At 48.9% G+C, this 19920-nt stretch overlaps 1 protein-coding gene across 1 annotated transcript in view; it reads left to right on the forward strand.

The window, feature by feature from the left end:
* The window catches only part of LOC308373581 (spectrin beta chain, non-erythrocytic 1-like), a 64514-nt gene that overhangs the window by 38736 nt on the left and 5858 nt on the right, over positions 1-19920 (forward strand). The window contains exons 6-30 of the mRNA XM_080849152.1: positions 462-542; positions 698-813; positions 2108-2220; positions 2403-2590; positions 2810-2927; positions 3326-3484; positions 4718-5020; positions 5592-5745; positions 6169-7039; positions 8118-8255; positions 8368-9124; positions 9890-10092; positions 10387-10477; positions 11461-11607; positions 12033-12296; positions 13642-13866; positions 14455-14544; positions 14848-15126; positions 15833-15963; positions 16237-16441; positions 16756-17130; positions 17436-17680; positions 18463-18601; positions 18981-19065; positions 19612-19808. Of these exons, the coding sequence (XP_080705278.1) occupies positions 462-542; positions 698-813; positions 2108-2220; positions 2403-2590; positions 2810-2927; positions 3326-3484; positions 4718-5020; positions 5592-5745; positions 6169-7039; positions 8118-8255; positions 8368-9124; positions 9890-10092; positions 10387-10477; positions 11461-11607; positions 12033-12296; positions 13642-13866; positions 14455-14544; positions 14848-15126; positions 15833-15963; positions 16237-16441; positions 16756-17130; positions 17436-17680; positions 18463-18601; positions 18981-19065; positions 19612-19808 (5674 nt within the window). The remainder of the gene's footprint in view (positions 1-461; positions 543-697; positions 814-2107; positions 2221-2402; positions 2591-2809; positions 2928-3325; positions 3485-4717; positions 5021-5591; positions 5746-6168; positions 7040-8117; positions 8256-8367; positions 9125-9889; positions 10093-10386; positions 10478-11460; positions 11608-12032; positions 12297-13641; positions 13867-14454; positions 14545-14847; positions 15127-15832; positions 15964-16236; positions 16442-16755; positions 17131-17435; positions 17681-18462; positions 18602-18980; positions 19066-19611; positions 19809-19920) is intronic.

The following is a 19920-nucleotide window of genomic DNA, read 5'->3' on the forward strand; positions in this document are numbered from 1 at the left end:
AATATCACCTTTAGGGGACATGAATGGAGAGGATGTGACGAATGTGAAAAGCCGCTGTCTGAAAATATCAGGGTAGTGAAAATGCTGTGTACGTCACTCAGTTCATTCTGAAAAGCACAATACAGTCACCAGCATACCCCCAAGATGTTTAATGTTGGTTCACAGAAACTGTTTGATGGTTTGTATATTTATTGTATAGCTTTGAGAGCAATAACTCAAAAATAACAATCATTATTAGAAAATACACAATTTTAAAGTTTAGTTATGATTACTTGAATCTTGGACACCCACTCACACACACACACACACACATTCACACACAGCCGCTGATGGTTAAAGATGAGACAGGTCTTCATGGCTCTTTATGAAGATCAGGTTTAACATGCTTGTTTTGTTTGCTATTTAAAGACAGCCATTGTGTTATTTAGAAAATTCACTTCAACCCCATTTTGTTCTGGCAGATACCCAAACGTCAACATCCACAATTTCAGCACCAGCTGGAGAGATGGCATGGCTTTCAACGCCCTCATCCACAAACACAGGTGCACAGCATCCCCTCCAGACACCACCTCTCTCACCCACAAATACTCAAAACAAGCTCTTAGAATCCATCTAACCTCTCTCTCTCTTTCTTTCTTTCTCTCTCTCTCTCTCTCTCTCTCTCTCTCCCTCCCTCTCCCTCTCCCTCTCTATGTAGGCCCGACCTGATTGACTTTGACAAACTGAAGAAGTCCAACGCTCATCACAATCTGCAGAACGCCTTTAACCTGGCTGAGCAGCACCTGGGCCTCACCATGCTCCTGGACCCCGAGGGTGAGTCCATCTGTCCTCGCTCATCTGTCGGTGTTACCTCCACTGGGTTCCTCCGCCGGAACAGCTCGCTTGTTTATTCTTTGTTTACTCATTTTCGTTCTATTGCAATATGGCCCCCTAACAGGCTTAGGCGTTTAACCCCCTTGTTAACTGACTAAATGTGTGTGTGTGTGGGGGGGGGGGGGTTAACCCACACCTCTGTATCCTAACAATTCAGAGTGAGGCCAACGGGTACCATGACAACAACAACAACAACAACAACTATAACAACAAGAATAAAAGGGCTAGAAGATAGGATTATTGACTGTCACAATGTTATCCTCTGTCTGGGACAAGAGAGAAGATTGTAGCTGGTTTGTGACTCCTAGCCCAGAGTTTGCGGGCTTCTCGTGTCCTACATAAGGAATTAGGACACTGCTCTTTGAGACTCGCCGAATCAGAGGCGCACAGATAAGCTGTAATGAGAAAATGGAGACAGTCTCTGTTGTCTGCTGCTACCACCTACAAAATGGCAGCCTGTTCCTGCCAATGCCCTCCTGGAGAAGTGGTTAAGGGTGGACTTGCTGAGTCAGCTGGTTGCACCAGGGTGACACATCTATACACACACATTTGTGTCCCTCAGTGCTTTTACACTACAGTGGCACTGAGGGGGGGGCAGTTGTCAGCTGAAGAGGTCTTGGCTCCCATTTAACACCCTAATGATAGTGACACACACACACACACCCACACACACACACACACAGACAGGATCAGATAGACACACACATATGCACTCATTGAGGCACACACACACACACACACACACACACACACACACACGCACAGAGACATGTTCATACAACACATAGGCAGTTTTCAGCTGACAGCTTGTCACACAGTGGTGACATTTGGGCACCCTCGCCAGCTGGGATTTTGGCCCCTGTTGGCAAGATGGAGTTGTGTCCGGGCCACAGTACAGTAGGTAGCTGAATGGCGACTACTGTATCATCATGAAAGCCCAGCATGGCTCCTCAGAAGCCTGCAGGGAGAGGAACAAAGAGGCTGAGCGTGAGAAAGCTTCAGAACATTGTTCTGAGCGAAAACAGCGGGCCTCTCCTGCAGCCAATCCCAAACGCAGGGTCGTCCCACCACACGTATTCCCCCTTTCCTTTTTTTCTGTCCGGATCTACGAGGAAACCAAGCCCCGGGTTGTTTTGTCTGGGGTCTGTCTCAGGGGTTACACCATGTGGACATTCAAAGCAAGACCTCAGATTCTGACCTCGGATACCTGCATGTGTTTATGTCTGTTTGGCAGATATCAGTGTGGATCACCCAGACGAGAAGTCTATCATCACCTATGTGGTCACGTACTACCACTACTTCTCCAAGATGAAGGCCCTGAAGGTGGAAGGCAAGCGTATTGGAAAGGTGAGGGAGTTCATTGAAGTTCCTTTGGGTGTCCGTATGGAAAAGAGACTAGCCTCCTGCTGTTCCCTAATCAGTTTTACACAATCTTGCCTGAAGTCTGCTCCAATATCCACGAGTCAGGCCATTGAGGCCTGTTACATAAATCACATGTGTCCAGACCCTGACACTCTCACTGTTTGTAGGTGCTGGAGAACGCCATTGAGGCGGAGAAAATGGTCGAGAAGTACGAGTCTCTGGCCTCAGACCTGCTGGAGTGGATCGAGCAGACAATCATCATCCTCAACAATCGGAAGTTTGCCAACTCTCTGGTGGGCGTCCAGCAGCAGCTCCAGGCCTTCAACACCTACCGCACCGCTGAGAAGCCCCCAAAGTGAGCACTGCTCCTTTCCAACATGGAGAGCACTTCACCCCTCTGTCCCCTCACACGCATCTTCCCCTTGTACACAGTCTAAGTGCAGTGCTAGATAGAATTATTCACATTGTGCCTATGCATGCAGATGCACATAATACTATACACAAATGTAGCTGGAATATGCACTGTTTTTGTCAAATTCTCAGACAAACTGGATTATTTCTTATCCATTGGTAGGTTTACAGAGAAAGGCAACCTGGAAGTGCTTCTCTTCACAATCCAGAGCAAGATGCGCGCCAACAATCAGAAAGTCTACATGCCACGAGAGGGCAAACTCATATCAGACATCAACAAGGTGAGTGTGATGTCAGTGTGTGAGAGTGAAAGTCTACAAGCCAAGATAGGGCAAACTCACATCAAACTCGTATCAAACTCGTATCAAACTCGTATCAAACTCGTATCAAACTCATATCAACAAGGTGAGGGGGCCTGAAAGACCTTTCAGTAATTTCCCAAAGCTTTAAAAGTGGACTGTGCTTTTGCCCTCAGTGTATAAGTAATCTGGTTGTATTCACTATATCCTGTTTATAAATATGAATCCTGTTCTTCAGTAGTCCACGGGAGGTCTAGGTTGAAGCAGTCTAGGTGATCTTTTCCAATTATTAGATAGAACTGGTATGGAAAGGGGGGACAGGGCTGTGTTTGTGCGGGTTGGGGTTGTTTTTGAGTGAAGGATATGCGGTTGGTCCTTAGGCCTGGGAGCGTCTGGAGAAGGCTGAGCATGAGCGGGAGCTGGCTCTGAGGACGGAGCTGATTCGTCAGGAGAAACTGGAGCAGCTCGCCCGCCGCTTCGACCGCAAGGCAGCCATGAGAGAGACCTGGCTGAGTGAGAACCAGCGCCTCGTCTCTCAGGTATAACACATATAAGCACACACACGCACACGCACACGCACACGCACACGCACACGCACACGCACACGCACACGCACACACACAGACACACACAGACACACACAGACACACACAGACACACACAGACACACGCAGACACACGCAGACACACGCAGACACACGCAGACACACGCAGACACACGCAGACACACGCACGCACACGCACACACACGCACGCACACGCACACACACACACAGACACACACACACACACACAGACACACACAGACACACACACACAGACACAGACACACAGACATGAGAGAGACCTGGCTGAGTAAGAACCAGCGCCTCGTCTCACAGGTATAACACGTATAAGCACACACACCCTCTCATCCTCACAGAAATACACATCAGAAGCTTGATGAAGGCCTCCATTTCTAGACTGTCTTTTTTACTTTTATTGGTCCTTAGCATACCCTTGTGGTCACATAGAGAAATGAAACCCTTCAATTACTCTGAGCTGATTTTTTTTATGACTTCCCTGTTGAAATTGAAAATAGAACTCAAATATTCTCCTCTTCCAGGAATGCTTAATTTTAGAACTCTAGAAATAACCAGAGGTCACATAATTCCATTAGCAAATGTCTGCACTAAGTGGCCTTGGCCAAGATACACAATTCAGCCCTTCCCAGACTATAAGCATGTAGACCTCACTAGGAGATGCTGGTGGAAATCACCCAAGAATAACTTGGATCACAGAGGATACCCCTGTGATGAGGTGGGAGGGGGGGGGGGGGGGGGGGGGGACTGCTCTTTACCTAAGCTATGACCTAAGCACACAACACTGTAATGAGGCCTATTCACTGATTTCCTGTGTTCAATTTCCTTGGTCTGGTGAAAGAGTACATTTCACAGTACAGCTGTGCTATGAATCACTTCAGACAGGTGCTTTTTATAACAATACAAAGGTTTATTGCAGATATGTATGGAATGTATAAATGGTTATTGTGAATATACATGTTACCTTGGTTTTTCTTGGACCTCCACAATATAAGGGTGGCTTACAGAGGAACGTGTGTGTAAAAAAATGTTTCCTCTGTGATGAGAAAAAGTGTTGAGTAAAATAGAGTTCATTGTTTCTGTAATTGATCTATGATCTGTTAGTTCAGAGTTCGTATCCCAACATGTCATCTTGGATCTCTGGTCACTTGTCACCCTGTGCTAACAAGATCCTGTGTTTCTGCTTGCCAGGACAACTTTGGCTTTGACCTGCAGGCCGTGGAGGCCGCCACCAAGAAGCACGAGGCCATCGAGACGGACATCTCGGCCTACGAGGAGCGCGTGCAGGCGGTACTTTTGGTGGCCAGGGAGCTGGAGGCGGAGAGCTACCACGACAACAAGCGCATCATGGCGCGCAGGGACAACGTGGTGCGGCTGTGGGAGTACCTGCTGGAGCTGCTCCGGGCCCGCAGGCAGAGGCTAGAGATGAACCTGGGCCTGCAGAGGGTCTTCCAGGAGATGCTCTACATCATGGACTGGATGGACGAGATGAAGGTGAGAAAGGGATGCGCATGATGCGTAGCAGACTTTATGGATAGATAAGAGAGAGAGAGGGGGGGGGGAGTGAGGGAGAAAGCTGCATTTGAGATGAATCTAGGGTTATAGGAGATGGTCAACATCATGGACTGGATGGACAAGATAAAGATGAGGGAGACATTGAAGGATATTAAAATAGCAGGGCTGATGGGTAGATGTGTGTGAGAGACAGAGAGAGAGATGTGACAGAGAGATAACTGGAGATCAATCTGGGCCTGCTAAGGTGGTTCCAGGAGAGGCACTACATAATTGACTGGATGAATGAGATGACGGTAGGCTGGAGAGGGGGGATAGACGTGCAGAGATGGAGAGAAGAAGGGGAAGATTTGAAAGAGTGAGTGTAGGTTCATAAAGCCTTAGTCTGCTGGATCTTCAAAGAGATGAGATGAGATTGGGACACTGGATAAATGTAATTCAGTGAGATGAGATGAATTGGAAAGTGGATGAATATTACCAATGCATTTGCATGTCATCAGTCAGTCCCAGCCAGCGTATGCAGAGAGCTTAAGAGCTGTGCTGTCTCCTGCAGATGCTGCTGCTGTCTCAGGACTATGGGAAGCACCTGCTGGGTGTGGAGGACCTGATGCAGAAGCACGCGCTGGTTGAGTCCGACATCGCCATCCGGGCCGACCGCGTCAAGGCTGTTAACTCCAACGCACAGAGGTTCATCCTGGACACTGAGGGTGAGACAGCAGTCTTCAACCCAACTTATTTAGTTTGTATATGCGGTAAAACATGTATACATATAGAAATGTGTATTTAGATAAAAGATACAGTTTGTTCAGTGTGTGTGTGTGTGTGTAAGTAAATTACTTAAAGAAACATGCCTGAGCTAAAAGTGATTTGTAATTGACTACTAGTTAAACCTGTATAAATATATATAAATGTATACTATGTATGTAAAGGAAAGGAGTATTAATTATTTCAAGAAAACATGCATAGGCCAAAGTTGATTGTAATTGATTACTGGTTAAACACTTATGTAGTACATATTTCCAAATACATTATTTCTTTCTTTACAGTACAGTTATGATCTTCTTTACAGTACAGTTATGATCTTCAGATTTCTTTCAACGGTTTTGAGCTTTAAGATCTCTCTCCTGCAGGATACAAACCATGCGACCCACAAGTTATCCGAGACCGCGTTGCCCACATGGAGTTCTGCTACCAGGAGCTGAACCAGCTGGCGGCCGAGCGCCGTGCCCGCCTGGAGGAATCTCGACGCCTGTGGAAGTTCTTCTGGGAGATGGCGGAGGAGGAGGGCTGGATCCGCGAGACGGAGCAGATCATGTCGTCGGACGATTGCGGCAAGGACCTGACTGCCGTGGTGCGTCTGCTGAGCAAGCACAAGGCTCTGGAGGACGAGATGAACGGCCGTGCGGGGCGCCTACAGCAGACGGTGAAACAGGGCCAGGAGCTGGTGGCCGCCAGCCATTTTGGCTCCGACAAGATCAGTGAGCGCATCGAAGACGTGCAGGAGCAGTGGGCCGCACTGGAGCGGCTGGCCGCCGAACGCAAGAACCGCCTGCAGGAGGCCTGCGGCATGCACCAGTTCCAGGCGGACGCCGACGACATGGACGCCTGGATGCTGGACGTGCTGCGCATTGTGTCCAGCGCCGACGTGGGCACTGACGAGTTCTCCACGCAGGCACTCATCAAGAAGCACAAGGACGTGGCCGAGGAGATCGCCAGCTACCGGCCCGTGCTGGACGCCCTGCACGACCAGGCCAATATCCTGCCGCCGCAGCATGCCGAGTCCAACGAGGTTAAAGGTCGCCTGGCGGGCATCGATGAGCGCTATGCCGAGGTGGCGGAGTTGACAAGGCTGCGCAAGCAGGCGTTGCAGGACGCACTGGCCCTCTATAAGATGTTCAGTGAGGTGGATGCCTGCGAGGTGTGGATCGACGAGAAGGAGCTGTGGCTCAACAGCATGCAGATCCCCGAGAAGCTAGAGGACCTGGAGGTGATCCAGCACAGGTAAGGAAACAAGCAAACAAGCCAACCCACAGGCCTCATACCCCAGACCTGCTGCTCATAATACACCAGAAGAACAAAGAAGCAATCAAAATCTCTCAAGTTCCCACAAGACTTTGTATTTTCTCAGAGCAAATTTCATCAAGCTTTTTTTATTTATCTGCAGTACAGCTTTCATCCCAACTGATTCCACCATTTTACATTTTACAACATTGTTAAAGTATCAAGCCAAGTCCAGAGCAACCCAATGTACTCATATCCCCTCTCAGCATCGCTTTAGCACTATCACAGTTAGCTCTGGGAAAGTGTGTGTGTGTGTGTGTGTGTGTGTGTGTGTGTGTGTGTGTGTGTGTGTGTGTGTGTGTGTGTGTGTGTGTGTGTGTGTGTGTGTGTGTGTGTGTGTGTGTGTGTGTGTGTGTGTGTGTGTGTGTGTGTGTGTGTGTGTGTGTGTGTGAGTGTGTGTGTGAGAGTAGCAAAGGCAGTTTTATTAAATCATTATTGCAGATTTTTTTTTGCTCCGTAGGCTTGAAAACTAAAGGTGGGATGTAGAACATGAAAAGGTAGTTTTTAAGCGCAACAATGGGTGAGGTAATGCCACTGGTGGGAAAATTATGTCTGTAATTTACTTTGACGCACAGGAACCGAGCCCATTGTACATTTTTACAACCAATAAATGTAAAGTATCTGTTCTGTAGCAGCATGTTACTCCCCCCTCGGAAACTGCTTTGGTCAGCAGCGCGGTAGCCTGTTCACTGTTGCCGTGGAGTTTTGCCCTCAGGGGATTGCTCCTTTCCCACAGTGTTTTCACGCAGTGCAGCACATGGACTGCATCCCAGGCTTTCCATATGCCCGTGTTAAATTTAGTTTTTCCACCACCGTTTAGTGAAAAACCAAGCCGTACATGTTTGAACTGAACTCACCACTCTATGGTCCTTGGTGACTCCGTTCTGCTGTTTAACCCTCTCCTGACTGGTGTGTCTGTATTTGTGTGTGTGTGCGTGTGTGTTTTTGTGTGTGTGTGTGTGTGTGTGTGTGTGTGTGTGTGTGTATGTGTGTGTGTGTGTGTGTCTGTATGTGGCAGGTTCGAGAGCCTGGAGCCAGAGATGAACAACCAGGCCTCACGCGTGGCGGTTGTTAACCAGATTGCCAGGCAGCTGATCCACAGTGGCCACCCGAGCGAGAAGGAGATCAAAGCCAAGCAGGATAAACTCAACACCAGGTAATCCCCTCATTCTCCACACCGGTGGAGCACCAGGAGAATGAAATGCTTTACTATGCTATTATCTGGCTGGGAGGCATCAGAGAGAAATTTTTCTGTCGTCTCGATTAAGGTGGAGCCAGTTCCGAGACCTGGTGGACCAGAAGAAGGACGCGCTCAACTCTGCGCTGGGTGTGCAGAACTACCACCTGGAGTGCAACGAGACCAAGTCGTGGATCCGCGAGAAGACCAAGGTGATCGAGTCCACTCAGGACCTGGGCAACGACCTGGCCGGCGTGATGGCGCTGCAGCGTAAGCTGACGGGCATGGAGCGCGACCTGGCAGCCATCGAGGACAAGCTGGGCGACCTGGGCAAGGAAGCCGATCGGCTGGCGGACGAGCACCCCGACCAGGCGCCAGGCATCAAGGGCAGCCTGGGTGAGATCAACGAGGTGTGGGACGACATGAAGGGTACGCTGCGTGCCCGTGAGGAGTCGCTGGGCGAGTCGTCCAAGCTGCAGCAGTTCCTGCGCGACCTGGACGACTTCCAGGCGTGGCTGTCGCGCACGCAGACGGCCATCGCGTCCGAGGATATGCCCAACACCCTCACCGAGGCCGAGAAGCTGCTGACACAGCACGAGGGCATCAAGAATGAGATCCGCAACTACGAGGAGGACTACCAGAAGATGCGCGACATGGGCGAGATGGTGACGCAAGGCCAGACGGACGCCCAGTACATGTTCCTCAGACAGAGGCTGCAGGCACTAGACACCGGCTGGAACGAGCTGCACAAGATGTGGGAGAACCGGCAGAACCTCCTGTCCCAGTCCCACGCCTACCAGCTGTTCCTCAGGGACACCAAGCAGGCTGAGGCCTTCCTCAACAACCAGGTAAGACTGACATTGAGCAGTAGTTACTGGACTAAATATCAATCTGGACCAATAAAGTATCTATCTATTAATGTATTAATGTCTTTATCTTCAAATCAGTCAACCTCTTTTGGTTCTCTATTGCACAGTATGTGTAAGTGGGACTCGATACATGGCAGTTCATTTTTTAAAGGTTTTTGCAGTCAGTCAACTTAAACCCTCTATCCAGAGTACCTTGCAATATAGTGAACATTTACAATGAAAGTTGGCATATTAAATATGTATTACTTTTTTTACTGGAACAGTGATCATTTGAACACTGTTCTTCTTAGACCCAGTCTAATATTACACCAATAGAGTAACAAGCTCACCATTACAATTCATCATGAGTGTGACAGGAGAGAGTTCTTTGATTGCATGACCCTGAGGGCAGCCTTATCAGTTTGACGCTAATAAAAGTCGACAAGGCTTTCCAGATCTCTGTGTGGGGTGAGGAGCTGGACTCTGTTGCTTGTACAGAATGGCTTTTAAATTGCATTTAAAGCCACCAGTCGCAGAGTTTCTATAGCCATAGTGACACGAAGGGGAGATAAGTGTTTATTTTAGCAAAGGGAACACACTCTGATGTCCAAACAGAAGGCCAGTCTACTCACCCCGTCACGGTCAACTGGGGATTTTGGTGTGACTCAGCGCCTTCTTGACAGACTCTCCTCCCCCTCTCTCTCCCCTTCCGCTCTCTCTCTTTCTTCTGCCTCTCTCTTCCTCATCTCTCTCTCTCTCCTGCAGGAGTATGTGTTGGCCCACACAGAGATGCCCACCACTCTGGAGGCGGCTGAGGGAGCCATCAAGAAGCAGGAGGACTTCATGACCACCATGGACGCCAACGAGGAGAAGATCAACGCGGTGGTGGAGACGGGCCGCCGGCTGGTGAGCGACGGCAACACCAGCGCCGACCGCATCCAAGAGAAGGTGGACTCCATCGACCAGAGGTACGCCCCAGCATCCCTGCCTCGGAGCTGGCGTGATTAGCATGAGACACATGGCTACCGTGTTTGACCTAGTAGTACTTTCGTAAGCCAGGTACTGTTTATCAGTGTTGTAACCAGTGGTAGTGACCTCCCATTCATATCATATGAGACGTCCACGAGACATTTTGTTTTATTTCCCATCTCCCATCCATATGTGATGTACATTAAGACCTACGGAAGACATTTTAATTGTATGGAGCGCTTTTACTGAGTGAAGGTGTGTTTAGTCAAAGTATTTTCTGTGTGTGTTTGTAGGCACAAGAAGAACCGTGAGGCAGCCAGTGGGCTCCTGGCGAAGCTCAAGGACAACAGAGACCTCCAGAGGTTCCTGCAGGACTGCCAGGAGGTAAACTCTCTCTCTCTCGCCACCTCTCTCTCTCTCTCTCTCTCTCTCTCTCTCTCTCTCTCTCTCTCTCTCTCTCGCCACCTCTCTCTCTCTCTCTCTCTGTCTCTCTCTCTCTCGCCACCTCTATGTCTCTCTATCTGTCTCTCACCATCTCTACCTCTCTCTCTCTCTATCTCTCTCTCTCTCTATCTCTCGCCACCTCTCTGTCTCTCTATCTGTCTCTCATCTCCTCCTTCTCTCTCTCTCGCTCTCTCTCTCTCTCTCTCTCTCACCACGTCTCTCTCTCTCTCTATCTCTCTCTCTCTCTCTCTATCTTTCTCTCTCTCGCCACCTCACTCTCCTCCCATGGTCAATACTGTCTTCCAGAACCATCAAACCGTTTTAGTTTTGATCAAGCAACCTCCTTTAGATCAGCTTCATGTAGGCATTGATGACTGATTCTGTGCAGTGCCAAATGGATATATATTCAGTTCGGCACCCAAACATTTTATAATACTTTTGTCCATGGCTTAATATGTGAAGGCAGTGACAAGAGTTTAGTGAAATATGAAGAGAACACACTATGCATAATGTAGTAGTAATGTCTAGAGGGAATACTCCAGATGTTTATAGTGGTGTTGTTTAGTGTTGTGGTGCTATAATGAAATAGGTTGTTGAAGGAGGATTGCTGCATTTATACATTTATTTATTTATTTTCATCACTTGGTTGTTTCTTTAGAGAGCACAAATCTGTTAAAAGATTAATACCACTAGCTGCTGCCTTTAACAACACTAAGGGTGTTTCTGAGGGCTTTTCAGTCTACAGGCATACACACACATCACACACACACACACACACACACACACAAACACACAATCTGGACCCTCTGGACAGTGATACATTGCAACAGCAATTAGTGTGAGACCACAGTGTCAACGGTGTGTGTGTGTGTGTGTGTCTCGGAGTGTAATGCACTAATTTCCACTCTGGTGTGTGTGTTCAGCTGTCCTTGTGGAGCAGTGAGAAGATGCTCACGGCACAAGACATGTCGTACGATGAGGCTCGCAACCTGCACAGCAAGTGGCTCAAGCACCAGGCCTTCATGGCTGAACTGCAGTCCAACAAGGAGTGGCTGGACAAGATCGAGAAGGTCTGCAAACCAGCATTCATTTAATTTAAGTTTAGGGTATTAAGCAGACGCTTTTTTCCAAAGCCACTTATAAAACCTATTGGGGGTAAAATAATAAGAATATATCTGAACATATAAGAATATATAATAGAATATCTAAAATGTGCTCTGTGCTTCTGTTTATGGTATCACCTGCCAGTTTATGCATCTCCGTTGAGCCTCGACTCTAATCCATAGTGTGAAAGTGTGTTTAGTTCACAAATTTAGCCGGAAACAATAATACTGATCCTGGGACGCCTCGATTAATCCAGCTTCTTATTTAGATGTTTGTTGTGCTCCCCCCCTCTATTGTATGTATTCAGAAACAAAATAACCGCTTCTGTTATCATCCCCTGCTCTACAGTATGAACTGACCTTGTATGTCCACGTCTCTCGTTTTCGTGAAGGATGGGACGGCTCTGGTGGCGGAGAAGCCGGAGACAGAGCCGGTGGTGAAGGAGAAACTGGGCACGCTGAAGAAGCAGTGGGCCGACCTGGAGTCCACCACGCAGACCAAGGCGCAGTGCCTGTTCGACGCCAACAAGGCTGAGCTGTTCACGCAGAGCTGCGCCGACCTGGACAAGTGGCTGGTGGGCCTGGAGGGGCAGATCCAGTCGGACGACTACGGCAAGGACCTGACCAGCGTCAACATCCTGCTCAAGAAACAACAGGTGAGTTCAACTCACTCTTCTCCTCCTTTTTCCTTCTTCTTCTTCTTCTTCTTCTTGTTCTTGTTCTTGTTCTTGTTCTTCTCATCCCTTCTTCTTCTTCTTCTTCTTCTTCTTCTTCTCATCCCTTCTTCTTTTTCTTCTCATCCCTTCTTCTTCTTCTTCTTCGTCTCATCCCTTCTTCTTCTTCGTCTCATCCCTTCTTCTTCTTCTTCTCATCCCTTCTTCTTCTTCTTCTCAACCTTTCTTCTTCTTCTTCTTCTCCTTCTCTCCATTTTTTTCTTGAAAAGGTCTTTGATGAATGAATGAATGAACGAACGAATGAATGAATGAATGAATGAATGAATGAATGAATGATTAATGTGAAATAGTAGAGTCTTGTGCTACATTCCCACTGCATCTTCTCACCTGCTATCACGCTTCAGTGAAGCCCCTTCCATTGCCAGCAGAGGAGCAGCGCAGAGAGAGAGAGATGAGAGAGAGAGAGAGAGAGAGAGATGGGAAAGAGAGAGAGAGAGAGATGGGAGAGAGAGAGATGGAGAGAGAAGGGAAGGGAAGGGGAGAGGGAAGGGAGGGGGAGAGAGATCGAGATAGAGGAGTTAGGGAGGGGAAGAGGGAGAGAGAGAAAGACAGAGGAGTTAGGGAGATGAAGAGAGAGAGAGAAGGGAGAGGAAAAGAGGGAGAGGAGTAAGGGAGAGGGAAATCTGTACTAGTTACATAACTACCGGCACACCCCCTCTGTCAGTTATGCAACATCCCTCTCGCCTCTGATGAAGGAGCCGGCACCATGCCTTTACACTGAGTGTGTGTGTGTGTGTGTGTGTGTGTGTGTGTGTGTGTGTGTGTGTGTGTGTGTGCCGGTGCGCACCACATGTGCGCATGTGCGTGTATGTGAGAGAGAGAGAGAGAGAATCAGAGGAGGGAGGAGGGAGTGTGTGTTCCACAGAGTGTGGGTAAGAGAACATGCATGTGTGTGTGTGCGTCAACATCAGGGTGAGAGATGAGAGCCAATGGATAAAAGTGTCAGTGACTTACCATAGTGTGTGACTTTGCCCATGTCTGTAAGAGAGAGGTCTTACCATAGTGTGTGACTGTGCTCATGTCTGTAAGAGAGGGCGAGGCGGCTTATGGGCTGAAGCCAGATGGATATCCGTGCACGTGTGACTGGATCTGTGTGAGACAGAGGAACGGGGAGTAGGGGAGGCAGGAAGCTCTTTTGGTACGTGAGCAGTGAAGCAAGTCCCAGAGTGAGAGATCTCGGGCCGTCTAGCCTCTCCTTACCTACCATGTCCCACAGCACGCCTGTCTAACTGTGTTTCCCCCCCGCCCCCTGTCTCGGCTGACCTAGATGCTGGAGAGCCAGGTGGACGTACGTCAGAAGGAGGTTGAGGAGCTGCGCTCGCAGGCCCAGAGGCTGCGTCAGGAGGGCAAGGACTCGGACGAGGTGGACGGGCGGCGGCGCGGCGTGGAGCAGAAGTTCCAGGGCCTGCTGGACCCGCTGAACAAACGCAAGAGCAACCTGATGGCCTCCCGCGAGATCCACCAGTTCAACCGCGACGTGGAGGATGAGATTGTGAGTACAAACACCATTATGTCTGTTATATAGGCGGTTGTTGGTGGCGTTGGGTGTTGGAATGCATCTTGTACAAGTGTTTCTAAATGACACTGCAAGTAGACAAAATTGAGTGTTGGCACCTTTCAGGAGGTTAGAGACTCACAGAGACTAGGTTTGTGTGAGTGTGAGTGTTTTTGCGTTTTGTGTGGGTGTGTTTTTTTTGTTTGTGTGAGTGAAATTAGAACCCTAGGCTCTTCCTCTCCCTCTTGCTGTGGGGAGGAGCAGTTGCTGAATGTAGCTGCAGGTGCTCTTACTCACAGCCTCAGCCCTCGGCTCTCATTGATGAGTCCATCTGCTCGGCGCTCAGCCTGAATCAAAGGGAAATGCCCCCTACACATGCAACGCTATTTGGGTTAGACTCCCAGTCTCCCAGTGCCAAATTAGCTTCAAAATACTGCGAGAATACTAAAGGGTGTCTTGAAGGAGAGCATACATTTTGTACGTAGTTAATATTATCTTTCCAGACTTTGTTTATAGGCCCGCCATGACTTTCTCCATCACTCCATCTGTTGTTTGTATGAACCACCCCTGTGTTGCCCTCTGCAGCTGTGGGTTGAGGAGAGAATGCCTATGGCCGCGTCCACAGATCACGGCCACAACCTACAAACCGTCCAGCTTCTCATCAAGAAGAACCAGGTAAAGGCGGGTGACTCACCCTCTCTGTCGTTTGTCAGGGTTGTCTGCAGAGTCGTGTTTTTCTCTATTGTCTCAGTTGCCCACGTGCTCCAGGGGATTCAGGCCTTAGGCCCTGTTTAGGGTCTCGAGACATCAGTCGCTATATAGAAGAATAAAAATGAATTGAATTGAATCGATTAGATTACATGTAAAACACCACTGACACAAGTTTAGATGGAGTATTTCTGTGTATTGGAGACATTTGTGCTGAAGCTTAAATGACAAACAATAAAATAACTCACCCGACTCTTGTCTTTTCTGCAGACCCTCCAGAAGGAGGTCCAGGGCCACCAGCCACGCTACGACGACATCTTCGAGCGCAGCAAGATCATCGTGAAGCCGGATAGCCCCAACGGGGACGTGATCCGGCAGCGCCTGGCCGACCTGCAGCGCCTGTGGGCGCTGATCATAGAGGAGACGGGCAAGAGGCATGGGCGCCTGGAGGAGGCCCACAGGGCCCAGCAGTACTACTTTGACGCCGCAGAGGCCGAGGCCTGGATGAGCGAGCAGGAGCTCTACATGATGTCAGAGGAGAAGGCCAAGGTGAGAGAAGAGTGGGGGAAGTGTGTTTATGCGTGTGTGTGTGTGTGCACGTGTGTTTGCGCGTGTGTATGCGCGTGTGTGTGTGAAAGAGATGGGAGTTTTTGGGCCAGGATAAGAGCGCAGGAGGTCTGTATGGTGACAGAGGAAAAGGCCAAGGACTGAGGTCAGGGCACGTGTGTGTGTGAATGCTTGCAGAATGACATGCCATTCATGAGTGTCTGACGTGTGGATGTGGATTGTGATATTCAGTGTGAGTTTGTGTGTGGGAGAGAGAGAGACAGAGAAGTTGCGAGGCATAGTAAAGGGCAGCAGGTGGTGATGGCCACTGGCAGACATACTCCAGACAGCAGGCAGGCTCGCAGGGGTGTGAAGAGGAAGGCCGAGGGAGGCCACCGTGTGCAGGGTCACAGAGTACACACACCGGCACCATTGCACGGCTTACATCTATACGGCACTTCGGCCCTCACCAGAGCACTCCGAAGGCTTGAACAACTAACAACTCAGACATTGCAGTGTTTGTATCTCTGCAACATGACTAGTGTGCCATTTTACTAGCTTCAAGTAGCCCAATTCACCTCGTCTTTTTTGCACCTCTCCAAGGGAAAGAATGCATTTTAGATAGTTGACTTTTATAGTTAATTGTGCAATGTTATGCTTGATAGTCATTTGTATACATAAAGAGACTGTCCCTCTGTGTCCCCTGCAGGACGAGCAGTGTTCAGTGGCCATGCTGAAGAAGCACCAGATTGTGGAGCAGGCGGTGGAGGACTACGCCGAGACGGTGCACCAGCTCTCCAAGACCAGCAGGGGGCTGGTGGCAGCCGGACACCCGGAAAGGTGGGCCAGGGTCGGGCTCGGGCAGGCCGGGGTGGGTGTGGGCGAGGCTGGGCAGGGGAGGGGGAGGCAGTGCCTGGCAGATTTCCCTAAAATCTCCCTTAATCCTCCTGGGTTAACGTCTAATCCAAAAGCAGAGGGAGAGGGAGGGAGAGAGAGAGAGAGAGAGAGAGGGGTCAGGTTCGGGTGGCCCAAATCGTCCAGTTGTTTCAGCTTTCATCTTTAATATCTGTCCTGCGCTAATATGGTGCTGTGCTTGTTTCTAACCTACTTCAGTGAGCGGATCAGCATGAGGCAGTCGCAGGTGGATAAGCTGTACGCGGGCCTGAAGGACCTGTCGGAGGAGAGGAGGGCCAAACTGGACGAGAGGTCCCGGCTCTTCCAGCTCAACCGCGAGGTGGACGACCTGGAGCAGTGGATCGCCGAGCGGGAGGTGGTGGCCGGGTCGCATGAGCTTGGACAGGACTACGAACACGTGACCGTACGCCGATCGTCTTTGTCTTTCTCAGAAACACATTAAAAGCACTGTCTCAAACTAAACTATTCATTTACTGTAGTGTTTGTTTCAGTAAAGCTTTTACCATTAGAGGTAATCATTCAGTACTCAGATTTTTAGGTAGTCAAAATATTTCTTATCTTTTGATTTAGATTTTTGTTGGGTTATTGTTATTGTCACTGTCATCAACCCTTGTGAATCATACAGACCTCTTTACCTTGTGTGCATGTATAAAATTCTCTGAATTCCCATGAATGAAAAGTCCTGACTCAAGTGCCTGTGTTCTCTTACCTCCCCAGATGTTGCAGGAGCGCTTCCGAGAGTTTGCACGAGACACAGGAAACATTGGTCAGGAGCGCGTGGACACCGTCAACCAGCTGGCAGACGAGCTCATCAACTCGGGCCACTCGGACGCGGCCACCATCGCTGAGTGGAAGGACGGGCTGAACGAGGCGTGGGCAGACCTGCTGGAGCTGATCGACACACGTACACAGATTCTGGCCGCCTCCTACGAGCTGCACAAGTTCTACCATGACGCCAAGGAGGTGCTGGGACGCATCCTGGACAAACACAAGAAGCTTCCGGAAGAGCTCGGCCGCGACCAGAACACAGTAGAGACACTGCAGAGGATGCACACGACCTTCGAGCATGACATCCAGGCCCTAGGAACTCAGGTACCTGTCCACATACATATACATTATATAGCATATATAGTGTAGATTATGGCAGGAATGTCTCTTATTCTACAAAATGACTTTGTGATGATCATATTCTACTAATAAACACAGTAGTATTATAATTTCCAATTGAAAATTCCATAATACTCCAAAATGTAAGGCTTAGGCAGTGAGCTAGAAGCTACCTTATGAGCCATCCTAGGAATTATACTTAGATTTTGAAATATTTTTACTTTATTATATTATATTATAACCTACTTGGAATTCCGCTCTGAGGATGTCATGTGTGTTGCTCTGCGCAGGTGAAGACGCTCCAGGAAGATGCGGCAAGGCTGCAGTCGGCGTATGCAGGCGACAAAGCGGAGGACATTGCGCGGCGTGAGGGTGAGGTGCTGGAGGCATGGCGGAGCCTTCTGGAAGCCTGCGAGGGGCGCCGTGTGCGTCTGCTGGACACCAGCGACAAGTTCCGCTTCTTCAGCATGGTGCGCGACCTCATGCTGTGGATGGAGGATGTCATTCGCCTCATTGACGCCCAGGAGAAGCCCAGGTACAACAGTTTGTGTGTGTGTGTGTGTGTGTGTGTGTGTGTGCGTGCGCGTGCGTGTGTTTTTGGTTTGCGTTTGCTCTGAGTTTGAGTCATGCTCTGCTTCAGGGGAAGCGTGTGCGTGTGTGTGTGTGTGTGTGTGTGTGTGTGTGTGTGTGTGTGTGTGTGTGTGAATCTGTGGACACAGCTTCCTGTGATGCCCTAATCAAAGCCTAGGTACACTTTAAATATAGATCTTATGGCCGCCTTTATCAAAAGATGGTCTGTATCAAAAGAGAAGGGCATGCGTGTGTATAGCTTCTGGTCTTCCTGGGAATAAGACCCTCAACCTTACCTGACAGCACCATGACCTGCTAGATGAGCTCAAAGAGCCTACAAGTGATGTTAAAAGAGAAAGAGAGCAAGAGGGAGAGAGAGAGACTGAAGTTTGAAAGCATAATTGCTCTTCTTCATGTCTCCCTGTGTGTGACATGGCCCCCTTGAACAGGTGACAGGTGCACTTGTAAATGCCACGCTTAGAGACAAGTTAATGAATCCTCAGCAGACAGGCTGAATAAAGCGGCCTGACGGAGGAGACAGGGAAACAAGACGTGCTGAACAATCACAGCTGAGGTGCTGCATTAACTAGAGCCAGGACGGGGACCCTAAATGCACTTGATTAGTGGAGACATGAACTGGTGTCGTCTGGGACTAAACTCATTTGTCGCCTATGAAACATGTTGCTTGAGCAGAGCAGGAAGTGATGTAACCCCGTCTCAACTGCATGTGGATGTTGATGTTCTCAGGGATGTGTCATCTGTGGAGCTCCTGATGAACAACCACCAGGGCATCAAAGCTGAAATTGACGCCCGCAACGACAGCTTCACGACCTGCATCGAGATGGGCAAGGCCCTGCTGGCACGGAAGCACTATTCATCAGAGGAGGTCTGTGACAATAGATCTCATGCCGTGTGCTCTCAAAGAGGTGGCTTTGCATGGTTTTGCCCCTTGCCTTCTGTAAAAAATAACATTGAAAGATAATATTTACATGACATATTATTGTTTAAATATATATATACATATAGTTTTTTTTATATATTATATACTGTATATAGAGTTTTTTTCGTGGTTTTAGATGGTGAAAGTAGAAATCTAAAGTAAATGTTCCTCATGCATGTCTGTTGTAGAGATCTTTTAAAGCCCTCTCAATCAAGTTAATATTTAAGTCCGTATGTCTCTACTTTTCGTACTGGCAATGCCCTTGATGTCTGACACAGAATGTGTGTTGCATATTTTAAATACATTTTTTGATCCTTTGACACAGATTAAAGAAAAGTTGCTACAGCTGACGGATAAGAGGAAAGACATGATTGACAAGTGGGAGGACAGATGGGAGTGGCTGAGACTGGGTGAATATCTCTCAAATTCTACTGGTGCCATCTGTGTTGAGTTACAGGATGTCACGTTAAGCTCAAAGTGAAGTTAGCAAAATGTATTCACATCAAGAGGTGCATGTGACGGGTAGGAGTTGAAGTTTCTCCTGTGAGTGTGTATATGTTGGAGAGTGTGTGTGTGTGTGTGTGTGTGTGTGCGTGTGTGTGTGTGTGTGTGTGTGTGTGTGTGTGTCTATGCACACGTGAATTTGTTTGCCAGTCGTCAGTCAAACTTGTTGGATTGTGAATGTATATTGAGTGTAGTGAGTGTGAATCACTGATGGTGATGCCATTGTGTAAATTTGAAATGTATTTGTACAGTCCTTTGTTCTGCCTTTGCATGTGAATGTGTGTGTAGCCGGTGTCGTTTTCTCAATGCTAGACTGCATTCTTGTGTTTCGCTGCATGTTTCTGAAACATCTGGTCCTAACCACGTGTGTTTGCATATGCGTATGTTTATTTGCTTGTGCGTGTGTATGCGTGCGTGTGTGTGTACTCATACTCTGCCTCTCGTCTCTCCAGTGCTGGAGGTGCACCAGTTCTCACGTGACGCGGGGGTGGCGGAGGCTTGGCTGCTGGGACAGGAGCCGTACCTGGGCAGCCGTGAGATAGGCCTGAGCGTGGACGACGTGGAGAAGCTCATCAAGCGCCACGAGGCCTTCGAGAAGTCTGCTGCCACCTGGGAGGAGCGCTTCGCTGCCCTGGAGAGACTAACTACAGTGAGTGCCCACTAGAGGGAGCTGCTGTGTCTTTAAAAACACAGCAGAGGAAAAGAGTAACACATATCCTGCTGTGGTTATGTCTTCTGAAATGAGAGAGTTCTGAAAGGCC

The sequence above is a fragment of the Sprattus sprattus genome, assembly GCF_963457725.1.
Source record: "Sprattus sprattus genome assembly, chromosome: 12".
Lineage (NCBI taxonomy): Eukaryota > Metazoa > Chordata > Actinopteri > Clupeiformes > Clupeidae > Sprattus > Sprattus sprattus.